The sequence below is a fragment of the Archocentrus centrarchus genome, unplaced genomic scaffold (genome assembly GCF_007364275.1).
Source record: "Archocentrus centrarchus isolate MPI-CPG fArcCen1 unplaced genomic scaffold, fArcCen1 scaffold_42_ctg1, whole genome shotgun sequence".
In the NCBI taxonomy this organism is placed as follows: Eukaryota; Metazoa; Chordata; class Actinopteri; order Cichliformes; family Cichlidae; genus Archocentrus; species Archocentrus centrarchus.
This window is the reverse complement of record NW_022060268.1, coordinates 256429-266603: the sequence shown is the minus strand read 5'-3', so window position 1 is coordinate 266603 and position 10175 is coordinate 256429. Positions and strand designations below refer to the sequence as shown.

The window sequence follows — 10175 nt, the reverse complement described above, 5'->3', positions numbered from 1 at the left end:
CATATTTGTCCCTGTTTTTTCACTTTCTTCATTCCTTCACGTCCATTCCCATAGTTTCAGCAGCTCCCTCCAGGAATGTGCTGACATTTGTGAGTCCTTATATTGATGCTTTGATTATTAGTCCTGATTGTTATTATCTGACTGATAAAGTAGCCGGAAACGCACAAGGACTAAACACAACGTTGTGGCTGCGTTGACCCGACGAGTAGTCACGTTTCTCTGGAGGTGCAGGCCGGGTTGCCTTGTAGGATGAGAGCGGTTTCCGTAGCTGCCTTGTGTGCGCTTCTCAGGTCTACTTTGATGTTGGTGTTTTTTTTCCTGACTAAGAAGTGTTCCGTACATCATCCACAACATCATCCACAACAAGACACTCGCTGCTATCTGTGCTATCATAGTAAAAAAAAACAAAAAAAAACACTCCACATGGGACTCTCTGAGGAGCAGCGCGGTGTGCGCACGCACGCACATGCGCACCCATTTGCCCGACGGCGTTCCGAGCTTAAACTCGGAGAGAGGAAAAAAATGATTTCATATCAATCCACAAGACTTTTGAAAAAATAACAATATCTATAATTTCAGTTAGTTTTAGTTAGTTTAGTAAACTCACAATTCAGTTTTAGTTAGTTGTCGTTTCTTCCTTTTAATTTTAGTTTTTTATTTATTTCAGTTAATGACAATGTTTTTTCAATTTCAGTTTTCGTTATTTCGTTCGTTTTCGTTAACTATAATAACCCTGATCCAGACACATCTGCATTCACACCTGTGTGAATGTCCTCATTCCTCCTTTGATGCATTGGTAGGCAAAGGCACTCTGAACAGCCCGTTTGGAGTTAGCATAAATATGAACATATAGTTCATCATCACTTTTTCAGACTCTACCACACCATTGTAGTGAAGTGGTACCTGCTTCAGAGCCAGCACGTTTCTAAGTTGCTGTTAGAAGGTTTAGACGTTCCCTTCTTTGGCAGCATTTCAGCAGGTGGAGGTGAGGATGCTGATGGTGCTGATGATGGTGATGATGCTGATGATGGTGAGGATGCTGATGATGCTGAGGATGCTGATGATGCTGATGATGGTGAGGATGGTGATGATGCTGAGGATGCTGATGATGCTGAGGATGGTGAGGATGGTGAGAATGCTGATGATGCTGAGGATGCTGATGATGCTGAGGATGGTGAGGATGGTGAGAATGCTGATGATGCTGAGGATGGTGAGGATGGTGAGAATGCTGATGATGCTGAGGATGCTGATGATGCTGATGATGGTGAGGATGGTGATGATGCTGAGGATGCTGATGATGCTGAGGATGGTGAGGATGGTGAGAATGCTGATGATGCTGAGGATGCTGATGATGCTGAGGATGGTGAGGATGGTGAGAATGCTGATGATGGTGAGGATGGTGAGGATGGTGAGAATGCTGATGATGGTGAGGATGGTGAGGATGGTGAGAATGCTGAGGATGGTGAGGATGCTGATGATGGTGAGGATGCTGATGATGCTGAGGATGGTGAGGATGGTGAGGATGCTGATGATGGTGAGGATGCTGATGATGCTGAGGATGGTGATGATGCTGAGGATGCTGAGGATGCTGATGATGCTGATGATGGTGATGATGGTGAGGATGGTGATGATGCTGAGGATGCTGATGATGCTGAGGATGGTGAGGATGGTGAGAATGCTGATGATGGTGAGGATGGTGAGGATGGTGAGAATGCTGATGATGGTGAGGATGGTGATGATGGTGAGAATGCTGAGGATGGTGAGGATGCTGATGATGGTGAGGATGCTGATGATGCTGAGGATGGTGATGATGCTGAGGATGCTGAGGATGCTGATGATGCTGATGATGGTGATGATGGTGAGGATGGTGATGATGCTGATGATGGTGAGGATGGTGATGATGCTGAGGATGCTGATGATGCTGATGATGCTGAGGATGGTGAGGATGCTGAGGATGGTGAGGATGCTGATGATGCTGAGGATGCTGAGGATGCTGATGATGGTGAGGATGGTGATGATGCTGAGGATGCTGATGATGCTGATGATGCTGAGGATGGTGAGGATGGTGAGGATGGTGAGGATGGTGATGATGCTGAGGATGCTGATGATGGTGATGATGGTGAGGATGGTGATGATGCTGAGGATGCTGATGATGGTGATGATGGTGAGGATGGTGATGATGCTGAGGATGCTGATGATGCTGATGATGCTGAGGATGGTGAGGATGCTGATGATGCTGAGGATGGTGAGGATGGTGATGATGCTGAGGATGCTGAGGATGCTGATGATGGTGAGGATGGTGATGATGCTGAGGATGCTGATGATGCTGATGATGCTGAGGATGGTGAGGATGCTGAGGATGGTGAGGATGCTGATGATGCTGAGGATGGTGAGGATGCTGAGGATGGTGAGGATGCTGATGATGGTGAGGATGGTGATGATGCTGAGGATGCTGATGATGCTGATGATGCTGAGGATGGTGAGGATGCTGATGATGGTGAGGATGCTGATGATGCTGAGGATGGTGAGGATGGTGATGATGCTGAGGATGCTGGGTAACCTGCAGCGGTGCCCCAATCATCACTTCTCAGCTGTGACAGTGGGCTGGAGTTCCCTTTGACAGAAATGTGTTATCTGACTGTATTTGAGCCCCATTTGCATATGAAGCAGTCTGGTCATTGTGTATGACCTTGTAGCTGATTAGTGACCACCCACTTGTGTTGGTGACCCTCTAATGAGTTCAGTAAGCCATCACAGTGGGTTTCATCACTTCCTCTGTCGTCCCTACAAGCTGCTGGATTTGATTTCACTGAATGTTTCTTCCTAATTCTCTCTTCAGGCTAAAATACACAAAAATGTGTAAAACAGCTTCAGGGACCAAAAAAACACACACCACAATGTTAATATTCAGAGGGGTTTATACCGTAGGACCCTGCAGTTGGAGTACTGAGCAACATTTGGCTACAGGAAGGGAGACCTCCCCTTTAACAGAAGAAACCTCCAGCAGAACCAGGCTGAGGGGCAGCTATAGAACAATGACTGTGACCGGGAACATCAACAAGTCCAGGGAAGCACTGGGAAACCCTGTTGAAGAACAGGGTTCCCCAGAGCTGATTAGCTCTGGCTCCTCCCACCTTCATGGGTCCAATCAGCACGTTTGCTGTTTGTTCAGCTGTTTGCAGCGTTCAGATCAGTTCTTCCTGTGTTTGCTTCCCACACGTGTTTAACATGAGTGTGAGTGTGTGTGGGTTTCTCAGTGTGTACATTACCTCGGGCCACTCTGTGGGGTATTTTTTATGTTTCATAGAAGCTACCAGGATGTGGAGCATTAACTGTCACAGGTGAAGCTCTGGCACTTTGTGCCACCATCAGCTGGAAGAAGAGCAGCCATCCGGACAGAGCGGTCAGGAAAACCTATTACCGTGACAACCACGTGAATCATTGTTCTTAAATTTGTTCTAAATATTCATGATCCCCAGAGGATGGATCCTTGTGATGTGAAGCCCCTCCAGCTTTCTGCAGCAGCGTGATCACATTTGTTTTCCTGCCTGAAACATATTTATGATGACTCTGGCCTTTAGTGCCGGAAGCTTCTGTTGCTTTTTCCATGTTTCTTTTTCAGAAGCATATTTATCCCACAGTTTCTCAGTGGCATCATGCAGCCAGCGTTCCTCCTGCACCACCAGCTTAAAATGGAACAAAATGTGGTTTTCATGACGCCCTGCACAGCTCCTCAACCTTGTGAGTGTTTCATTAGCACCAACAGGATTTTGATTTTGACCAGTGCTTTAAAAATCAGCAGTTCCCAGAGAAGGAATCCAGTCCTCCACTGCCACAACCCTGCTAAAGTTTCACATGTTAGGACAGGAAGTGCTAGTTTCAGCGTTTTTCTTTCACATAAAATCTGACTTCTATAAATTTACTGTAAGTATTCATGATCCCCAGAGGACGACCCGATGGTCCCTGAAGGTTTCACAGGCACCACTAATATTAAACTTTGTGTTTACTGGTGCTCAGAGGAAGGATTGTTTCACTGCAGAAATATGAGGATGCAGTGTTGGTTATTGTTCTTACGTTCCCTCCTGTATAAATGTGGTGATCTCAGAAGACTAAAATCAAATGAAGCTGCAGAAATTTGATCTTTTTGTGACCAATAACAGTTCCTCAGCCCCTGAAGGTTTAAGGCTGTGAGGAAAGGAAAGTGTATCAGCGCAGGGATGTTGCTGCCAGCGGGGCTCTGTGCTGCTCTGACCGTGAGGAAACTGAGGTGAAAGGTGAAAGGTGACAGCGAGGAAGGTTGTAAATTTGCTGATCTATCTGTAAACTTTAACAGCGCTCAGCAGTGTAAGTGAAATATGTGTCTGGAGATTAAATAAAAGTAACATCTGTAACAACAGCTGCCTGAGAGCATTTCTTCTTCTCACCTTTGGTCACACCTGTCCACATGCTGCCTGTTCTCTGATGCATGCCACAAACACACGGCACACAGGTATCCTGTACACAGTCACACCTGGCCTGTTTCCATGACCGCAGTATCAAACAAACACGCAGGTTCGATGTGCAGCCGAGCGGCTGAGTGCTGCGTTCAGCGAGACGCGGTGAGTATGCACACACCTGCACACACCTGAGCTCCACCACAGGAGACAAACGGCAGGAAGTGAGGAGCAGAACAGGAAGTGAATCATATGTGTGTTTTTGTGCTGATGGCAGACTGAGGAGGTTATGCAGACTTTATGTAACTCATGTTTTGGTTGGTTTGGAGCTGTTTGCACCTTCAAACCTCTCTGCAGTGTTTGACTCTTAGGCAGAAAACAATTGCCCCCCCCCCTCCCCACGATGTACTCACAAGAGCGTTTTTAAAATGTGACCTCTGACCTTACTTTAGTTGTTGCATATTTTTAGCAGAGCAGGAGGAAGCTGCTGATTCAACGTTCACACTGACTCGCTGTGGAGCAGATGAGCGAACAGGAAGACGTGCGTGCTGACGGGCTGTTTGTGACGGTCGGCCATCAGACGGCAGGAGGATGGAAAGAATACGACGTGCGAGAGTCGTCTCACAGCTCTTATCTCTGCCGTTCACACAGCTCTGTCACACTCCTCTACAGCTCCTCCTCTCTCTGCTAATCCTGATCCTCTGCTTGATTCAGACCGCTCTGATAGCAGGCTGTGTGAAATCATCATCCTTCCATCCGTCTCCATTCCCTCGTCTCCACGCCGAATCCTCCTGTCACATCTGTTTCATCCTCCTTTACGTCTTCATTCCTGTGATCCATCTGCCGGCCCTTTCCTCATCACTTTGTCTTTCCCTCTCATTATCCTCTCATCGCTGGCTGTGCTGCGCTGCCGCCTTCAGCCGTCCCAACCAGGGAAAATATCTGTATCTGTTAAATGAAGCAGACAGTCGGATTTTCTTGAGTTGGATCTCCAGTGGAGAGCAGTTAGGTGAGTCTCAGGTGGATTTAGTTAGGAACCTGACTGATGGCATCAGAACAAAGTCAGGCTGTGATTCTGAGCAAAGAGTACTCGGAGCTCTGGGATCCAAACTGGGATCAAGCAGGCCGCCCGCGACCATCAGAGGATGAAGCCATCAGGTGCAGGACATTCACTGCCTTTGATTTGGGGTTCAAAGCCAGCTGTGGCAGACAGGCGGCTGCTGCTGCCAGCCAACACCCGCTCACAGCTAACGAGCTACTTCATGGATCAAAGTGTTGTTTCCAGTGAGTGATGTCAGCTAATTCCTCTAAACTCTGATGGCCTGCCAGGTAACGAGCTCGGCCCGGAGCTGAAACATGACGGCATCGTTCAGACATGCAGATGCTAACAGCTGTGATGAGTCAGAGTGGCTGCTAGAAAACAGGAAGTAGTTCTCACATTGTTCAAATCCGGAAACCAAATGCTGGCTCCTCCTTTTATGTTCGTGCCACAAGCACACACCGCTTACTTTAATCTACATACAAACTCTGTCTTAATCTGTGCTCCATCCCCTCTGCCCGCCAACCCTCTAACCCTAACCCTAACCCTGAACCCCAAACCCTAACCCTTTAACCCTGACCCTAACCTCTAACCTGCAGCGTTCATTAGATCAGTGAGATAAGAAATCGACTTCAGAGTGGACCTGCAGTCTGTGATTCTGGCTGATTGAGCAGCAGTAACTGAACACGTGTTCAGTAACATTCAGAGTGCAGGGCTTCACTCAGGCTGCGCTTGCATTTTTTGGTTGACAGAGAATCAAACCTTCATGTTAGGGATCCATAAATCTGTGACCTTTGTCTTCATTCTAAATCCAAACTGCTGCAGATTAAACATCTGTAGCTGCAGCGCGGCGTCCTCCCTCCTCTCTCTCGCTGCAGCAGGTTGGTGGTAAGTAAGGTAGGAGTCTAACTGTGTTGGACATTTACTGTAATGATTAATGTCAGCCGGGCTCGCAGCGACACTGTTACTGCTCCACCTTGTTTGCTTCAGGACACGGTGGCGGGAGGGGACTGGGGGAGCAGCCATAATCAGCCACCAGATGAGGTTAGGTGAGCTCGGGCGAGGCTGCGGGGGCAGGAAGTGCGGGCTGAGCTTAATGAGAGCTGACACGCCCGGCGAGCGGCCCACCTCCAAACAGAATAATGAGGTTTAAATTAGTGTGAAAAGAGAGTGAAGATCTCTCCACTGACTCATGCACTGACTGTCCAAGCCCTGCAGCCCAGCTCTCAGCCCTCAGCTTTCACACATCCAATCGTGTGTGTGTGTGTGTGTGTCTTTGAGAATCATTTAAACTAAGCAGATCCCTGTTTAAAATGTGTGTGTGCTGCTCCCCGTGTCTCAGGCCTCTCTGTCCTCAGGAGAAAGAGTCGTGGACCTCTGGATTAATAACTACAACCTTCAGGAGACTTTACCTCCACGGGAATAGTTATGATCCAAATCCCCAAAGGTCCACCATCCATCCATCCATCCATCCATCTATCCATCCATCTGTTCACAGCGTCTGTGGCTCTGTCTGGACTTCTCTCAGGATTTGTTGGTGAGGTTTGAAGCTGCGTGAACTGTGCAGACAAACAAAGCGGCTCACCTGTTCACCTGTACAATCCTTGTACACCTGGACTGAAATTCCAGCTGTGCTGTTTAGGGAAAGCCGCAGCTCCTGATTGAATTACAGGATGTAGAACCAGGAACATCCTGAGTAAATACCTTGATGTTCACCACTGCTCAGACTGTGCATCATGAATCAGCTTTATCAAAAATAAACTCACATCAAGACTGAAAGATGAAGCCAGTGTACGAGTGTCAAAAACCTGCAGTTCCTCTGGTGTCCAGCAGAGGCAGCAGTGAGTCAGTCCCCATAGACTCCCATGTTAAATAAACATGTTTACAGCCTGATACAGAAACTGCTTTGGTCTCTGTGGATAATTTCCTCCTACATAACAGCTGTACAGAGAGGATGTTTCTATAACTCATCCGTTTGTGACTGACAGGTGGATGGTGACACAGGCGGCTGTAGCTGCTAGCTGTCTGCTAGGCCTCACCTCAGCTAACTGGAGTCCCTGAACTGGACCTCTGGACCATGTTTGTGCTGTTGGAGCCTTTTGGATCATTTTTAATGCAATGATCTGACCAATAATATGGCTGCTGTGGCTTCATTGGACTAACAGACTGTCCAAGAAGGCGGAGCTCCAGTTTGCAGAGTGAAATTCTGGGATTTTGTTTGGATGATGCTCCTGTACAGTCTGTGCAGCCTGATGAAGCTTTCATCTTAACTCGTCAGCCTCTCCTGGCGCTAAATCATGGTGTTATGCAGAGTCCAAACCGCTGCTGATGGAACAAACTAACAAATACACTAATGTTCCTCCCCCAAGGAGTGAATGTCCTCTTGGAAATTTGTAAAAAAGTGATCTAATGGGTGGCTTCCTCCCATGGTTTTTCATGCATGAGTAGCTGGATGGAGCCCCAGCACAGCACAGAACTTACTATAAATGTCATTTAGCTAATTTGTAAGAACTGGAAAATGATTTTGGAACAAAGGAAGTCTGGGATGTCCTCGTTCCACTGCAACCGTCCGATCAGTGCAAGAGACTGGCAGGATGGATGGACGGGTCTCATCCTCGCCCTCGTTTGAGTTTCAGACTCACACCAGTCAAAGCTGAGAGAGCCCAGTTCAGTCCAAAAGGGTCAAATCAGAAAACACAGGCTTTCAGTCGATCTGATCCAAGGTCAGATCAACAGAAAGAAAGCCCAAGAAGAGGAAGAGAGGCAGAAAAATATCCTGAGAAAAATATATTATCATATTAATAATAAAACAATTTTCACAAGGTAACAAGCTGAGCATGAAACTTTAATATCATTCTAATATTCAGGAGGTGCCACTGAGGACAGGAAGACATGTTCTCAGGTTTACATCCCACATTTGCTCAGAAATTATGCACGATTCTGAAGGCTGATTACAATTTTAATTAGACTCGTGCTCATAGATGAGCAGAGGTCCTTATGATATTATTGTCCATTTTGATGACAGTGCTCATCCACAGAAACAAACTGAGTCCAGAAGAAAAGCAGTGCTCCTTCAGCCTGATAAAAATGTAATTATGGGAGAAATAATAAAATATTCCTGCACAATCCTACAAGCTAACCGTGAGCCTCTGATATGGCTGCATGTTGGGGGCCACAGCTTCCACCGAGGACAGGAAGTCGTGTGCTCAGGTTTACATTTGCATTATGCATGAAAGCTCATTACAGTGTTCGTTAGCTCATTAATGAGCTGACATGGCCGAACAAACTGGAGAAAGGAGAGACCCGGGGTCAAATCTGAGGTCAGGTATGTTGCTGCAGCTCCGGGGGGGGCTGACAGGATGAACACAGACTCCGGTGATTGGACACATCCATCACTAATGAACTTTAACCCTTTCTCAACCAACAAATGCATGCACATCCTGCACAAGCACAGCCCAAATGCTTTGAGAACAGGGCTCCAAGAAACAGAAAAACAGACACCCCCCCTGTGTATGAGCCTTGTGTATGAGCGTGCAGCTCCCCCCCAGTTTCTGCCACATCTGCCTTCAGAACACCAGCCTGGTGAAAGCTGGACGCGAGGCCGTCACTGGCCTGAAGCTGACCCATCCCAACCCTGATGGTGTAACACCTTATTACCCATGCTTTGTGTAAAGGCTGCAGGGCTGGGCTCTGGACTGCTCTTCTCGTTAAAGCAGCGAGGAAACAAACAGATCTGTGGCTCTGAACGAACACGTGTGTTTGAGGGCGCTGAGCAGGAGCTCTGCTGTGGTGATACATCGCTCACAAGCTCAGCCAGACTGTGTCCGCTCGTCTCAGTATGTATGAAATATCTGGGACTAACAGACTTTGCTATCACTATAGCAACAAGTCTGTCGAGGGGGGTGTAATTATGAAACAACAGAGCAGAGGTGGGAGGGGGCAAAGGTGCTGAAAGAGGCAGACGGGATTAAAAAAGACGTGAGCGCCACGGCAGAGAGAATATTTAAAGGGCCGGCTCTCCTGCGCCCGCCGCATTAATCCTGACGGTTCAGCTCGTCCATCTGTTTGCAGCGGCGTCTCTCTTCTTCACGCTGCCACGTGCCAATCAAACACTCACATGCAAATGTGCAGGGCAGGAGATGTGAGGACGTCCTGCTGGACGACACAAACATATAAGGTGCTGATCAAAGGAACGCTTTGGTCTTCCATCCAGCATCTCCACAGCTATCAGCCAAACGAGCTCCCTGCTGCTGTAAGGAGTCAAAACTGAGCGAAGACCATCGAAATTCACTCTAGAGTAAATCTGCCTCCCCAAACCTGCAGCAAACTGGTTAAACTGGTTAACTTCTTAACATCCAGCTGGACACAACAGAGTGCAGTTAGAAGACGTAAGTATCACGCTCTTTGGCCTCCAACTCATGGGGATGAATTTCATAGAAACATGACACTGTTCAGTGTCTTACCCAGAGATACTGCAGGAGCCGGGGATCAAACTAGCAACCTTCTAATTGGTAGATGACCCACTCTACATCCTGAGCCATACTTTATGGGGTGGCTGTAGCTCAGGGGTTGAATATAGAAGATGTCAGCTCCTAAATCTCTTGCTTGCTTTCGGCCTCACAGGTTGTATATCGTGCTCTGTGGTTTCAGTGGGGGGATGAGTGGACCAGGAGACAGATGTGAGGCTAAAGCCGACCCAGACT

General features: G+C 47.6%; 1 protein-coding gene across 1 annotated transcript; it reads right to left on the bottom strand.

The window, feature by feature from the left end:
• Positions 1–1874: 1874 nt before the first annotated feature.
• On the bottom strand, positions 1875–2336 carry LOC115777040 (putative protein TPRXL; the record flags this gene model as incomplete). The annotated part of the gene is made up of 2 exons (XM_030724857.1): positions 1875–1952; positions 2202–2336. Coding segments are annotated over 2 exons (213 nt in total), but the record flags the coding sequence as incomplete, so codon positions are not given.
• Positions 2337–10175: the final 7839 nt, after the last annotated feature.